The 4,400-nt window shown below is 36.3% G+C and overlaps 1 protein-coding gene across 1 annotated transcript in view; it reads left to right on the forward strand.

The window, feature by feature from the left end:
- NLK (nemo-like kinase) overlaps window positions 1-4,400 on the forward strand; it is a 61,731-nt gene that overhangs the window by 51,104 nt on the left and 6,227 nt on the right. The window contains 1 exon segment of the mRNA XM_009707061.1: window positions 704-805. Within this exon segment, the coding sequence (XP_009705363.1) occupies window positions 704-805 (102 nt within the window).

The following is a 4,400-nucleotide window of genomic DNA, read 5'->3' on the forward strand; positions in this document are numbered from 1 at the left end:
CCCCCCCTTTTTTTTTTTTCTCTTGACTTTTACAGTGGTTTTTTTGTTTGGTTTTATTTGGTGAAGGAGTATATGCACACGCTTTTGTAGAAATAAGGTGAAAGCTTCTCTGTTGCTTTCCAAAATGAAAAAGGTGAATGAAATACCATTTCATTTCAAGTTAAAAACAGTTTTAAATGCAGCATCATCTGTGCTCTTTTTAGGTAGCTTTTCTTTTCCTTATAACCACTTCCTTATAACCTCTGGTCCTGGACAGATTTTTTTTTTTTTTTTTCTTCCAAAAAAAACCCCTTATTTTTCTCATATCTTGGAGTTTTGTGTGGTATATTGGTATGCAATGCTGACATTCAGTTGAGAATATTTGAGTTTTAGAATGAGTAACATACCCTTAACAGTACTTTCTTAATGATGTAAAATTGACTTTTAAATTGCAGTAAAGTATTTTACTAAACTTGTATACAAAAAAAAGGTCCCAATCTTGAAAATTGGCTTCTGTTTGGGCTTTTTAGTGAAATTACAAATGTTTGTATTTGCTATCTACTAAATGTATACCTTAATATTTGTAATTTACTATCCATAAAATAGTAGTTTTGAACTGATTCATACCTTAAATGTAATTTACGTTAGCTTAAGAATCTGCTGTCATAGTGAAATGTAGTAATATATGTCTAAGATCTCAAATTTGTACGTTCTATGCCTACAGTTGGATTTGATCACAGACCTGTTGGGAACACCATCGCTGGAAGCGATGAGGACGGCTTGTGAAGGCGCCAAGGCACATATACTCAGGGGTCCTCATAAACAGGTATAGCTGGAGATCACTGGCCTTCTTTTACACTTGGTCAAGCCAGTCCTTCAATCAGCTGCCATAAGTTAGGATTTCCTCCGTGCAGGATACTACCACTGCATTATCTCAGTGTTTCACATCTTGATTAAATTGTCATGGCATGTTTGTTCATAAATACTTTGCTTAGATATTTAATCTCAGAGCTGTCTCTGCCTGTAAACTGAGTTAAATTTATCAAAGGTGGCTGTGGTGTTGCAGCAGCACGGGTTAATGGTATAGTTATTCAAACTACTATTGAGACAAGGTGGTTTTTCGCTAGCAAAGTGCCTTTCTGGCTTCTATCTTGTATGTATTGTTTGACTTGATGATACAGGTGAAATTCTCCTTTTTTGAAACGACAGTGTTTTGATAGCTATTCTGAATGAAGATGTTAAATTTGAGTGATAATATTGACAGTATAGTTCAGAAAGCCCCAGAGGGACTGCTGTACTGACAAGAGTGTTAGAAGTGGAAATCAGCCATTATCCAGATCTGTAAACAGAACAGTCCAGCAACTCATCACCAAAGGGTCCCCTCAGACATCTCTGCAGTCACCTGAGCTGTTCCTGAAAGGCTTAACAAGATACTGAAAACTGAGATACAACATTCAACATAACTGAAGTAAAAGTTAATTAAAAAAAACCCAACCACCCAAACCAGAGAAAAAAGGCGGGATGATGTCATTATGATGACTGGACAATGAAAAGGGCCAATGAAATACACTGTTAATAGATACAAAGAAATTCTTATGGAGGAATCCATAGTGCAGGAAGAAAGCAATATGTCCATCCAATATGGTCATTTTTATGATTGTTAGATAGTAAAAATTAACAAAATTAACAACCTGTACATGTTCATACATCAGACCTTTCTAGTAGTTAAGTTTGCATCTTTATTTTCTGCATGTTGAAGTGATTTCTCAAATGTCTACTCACCACAATAGTAGTTACCATAGAAATGAGCACTGAATATATATTCTGCTGTATTATTAACATGTGGGAGTTCTGCCTTCTTAGCACTTTTGATTCACTATATCAAATTGTCTCTATTCCATTTCATGACAGCTTTTTTTTTTTCTTTTAACATTAATAATAGGAGGATTTCCTTAAGACTTTCTCTACCAGTTTTAAAACAAATCAAGTCTATTTTTTTGCTATCGCATGCTAGAAGAGTTGTAACTTTTAAGCGTGTAGTCCTGCACTTTCAGGGTTTGAGATGTTTAAAAAAAAAAAGGTTTATAGTGATTGAAGCTAGGAGAAATATATCCACTATACTTTATGTATATATAAAAATATGTAACAGTATACAAATACATCCAGATGGTTCATAGAATACATTGGGTTCAAATTCTCATAATTTTAATAATTGCTTGACATTTCCAAAGTGCAGTAGCTGTGCTCTTGCTTACTACTAAGCAAGAACTCTGGAATTTCTTTGTTAGCCTTGTTCACTTTGTTAAACCAGGATGTATTATGAAGAACTGAAATGAGCACAAGAATGTCTTCTGATTCTCTAATGCCAGTGCTAAGGCTATTCTTGTACAAGCCCCTGAAACCGTGTGTCTCTTGACCCACTGAATGATGGGAATACTAAAAAGCAAGTGAGGTGAAATGGAATAAAATGTTTCCAGTACAGATTTAATGTCCTGTAGCCACTAAGTCATAGGAAATAAGCCTTAAGCAGTTAGTTCTGTCTCTGTTGAGGAAAACGACATTCATTTCTCATGGAGTGCCACGGAAGTTGGGCAGTCTCTGGAGTTGGCGTGCTCATTTGCAGCTTGGAAGTAGGGGTTGCAGTGCATCTAGTTGGTTTCATTCTTCTCTGTTTTCAACTTCAAGCACCCTTTCTGTTTGAATGCAAATTCATGGCTTTTCATCTTTTACAATGGAGATTTTGCTGGTTATAAATAGCTAAGTGTTACCAGTTTCCTAATTAGATTAATAGGGAGAGAAAAACATGTTAGAAACTGGTGACTGCTTCGTCACACGAACTATTTTTAATCGATGTAGGTGAGCACAGTAGGAGTTAAGGGGTAAAGCATTTTGCTGCTCTAGGTAAAAATAGATTAATGCATGAAGTTTCTGATTTAAAAAAGAAAACATAACCACCCCACTGTGTGTTGGCATAATGAAAATTTACATACCATGTAGACTTCTTTGTCACTTTTGTATTTAAAAATTTTACTTCAAACTAAATTTAAGTGTATTGATAAAAGTTGCTTAACCAGCAGCCCTAGGAAGGGCATCTTCTCCCATGTTCACATGTACCGTAAGGAGTGGTTTGGACTTCACTGGCAGTCGTGTGCTGACCCACTTCTAAAAGTAAAACGTGTTGGACCTCCCTGCTGCGATCCTTGCATGCTCTGTTACAGAAGAGAGAGATCCAGTGTGATGCACCTTACTTGCTAAGGGACCTGACCCTTGATTCCATGATAATCAAATCTTACAGCAATTCAGTTTTTACCAATTTCTTCTGCCCATGCTAGTACTCTTGTCAGGACTGTTGCTGATCTCTTGCTGTGGACTTGATTGCAGTTTGCCAAGAAAATGCTGTCCCCAGAAGCTGTATGTAACCAGATGCTCTTGGAATGGCAGACAAGCTGCAGACAAGGGGTATAAGTGTAGCCAAAAAAAGTGCATCTTTCACTTGTATTGGATGCAACAGCTTCCATAAGTAGGGACTGTAATAATACTTTCTGCCTCAGTATATGGATGAAACCTACTTAGTCACAGTGCTTGGATGACAGTGCTTTTTTGTATAGATGGTACTTATTAATTAGGAAAAAATCATACGAAGTTAGCAAATGCTATAGCTTTATATTCTATAGACTACACTTAGAAACTGAGGCTGAGAAGTGCTTAGTGCTGTATTTCGTAGCTCAGGCTTAGCTTAGAATGATGTCACCGTGGAGGTGTAATTTTTATATAAACTGACAAACTTATGGCCACTAAATAACTTCTATTCATTTGCTTTGCTAAACAGGTAGAAGCAACAGATGCCTGCCAAATAATATTAGCATTGCATACCAGTTAAAAATCTGTGTAGAGTTAATGTAGTTCTGGAAGTCTGGTGGATCCATGCAAAGTTTGTCAGTGAATATTGTCCTATAAATATGCTAGCTAGCTTTCAATTGGTTTGTTATATTTTAGGCAGAAAGTTTTAGTCATTTCTGTCAGCCAACTAGTATATTCTTCCCACCTTTTAACAGTAATTAATCACACCTGCTAGTGAAGCACTCTGTGTAATTCTTCCTGCCCTAATGATTCTTCCCAACACTTGCATTTGCTAGCTAATATGAATGCTATTTGAATTTTCATGGGAAGAATACAAAGGTATGTGTGTGTGGCTGTGCGTGTATGCGATGGTTTATTTCCTTTGAAAAAATAAAAAAGAAATTTTAGGAATATTGGACTTGGCAGTAACGTACTTCATAGTAGGAATTTTCTTTGCAGCAGTGGTGGGCCTAATATCTATGGGGTTCTTTTTTGCTTTGATTGGAGGTTTTGGTTTCTTTTTTCAATAGGTTTGTGGTTTTGCTTTCTTCTAAGTGTGAAAATGGAGATTTCTTTTCCCC

This window comes from Cariama cristata, unplaced genomic scaffold (assembly GCF_000690535.1).
Source record: "Cariama cristata isolate BGI_N322 unplaced genomic scaffold, ASM69053v1 scaffold15819, whole genome shotgun sequence".
Classification (NCBI taxonomy): Eukaryota; Metazoa; Chordata; class Aves; order Cariamiformes; family Cariamidae; genus Cariama; species Cariama cristata.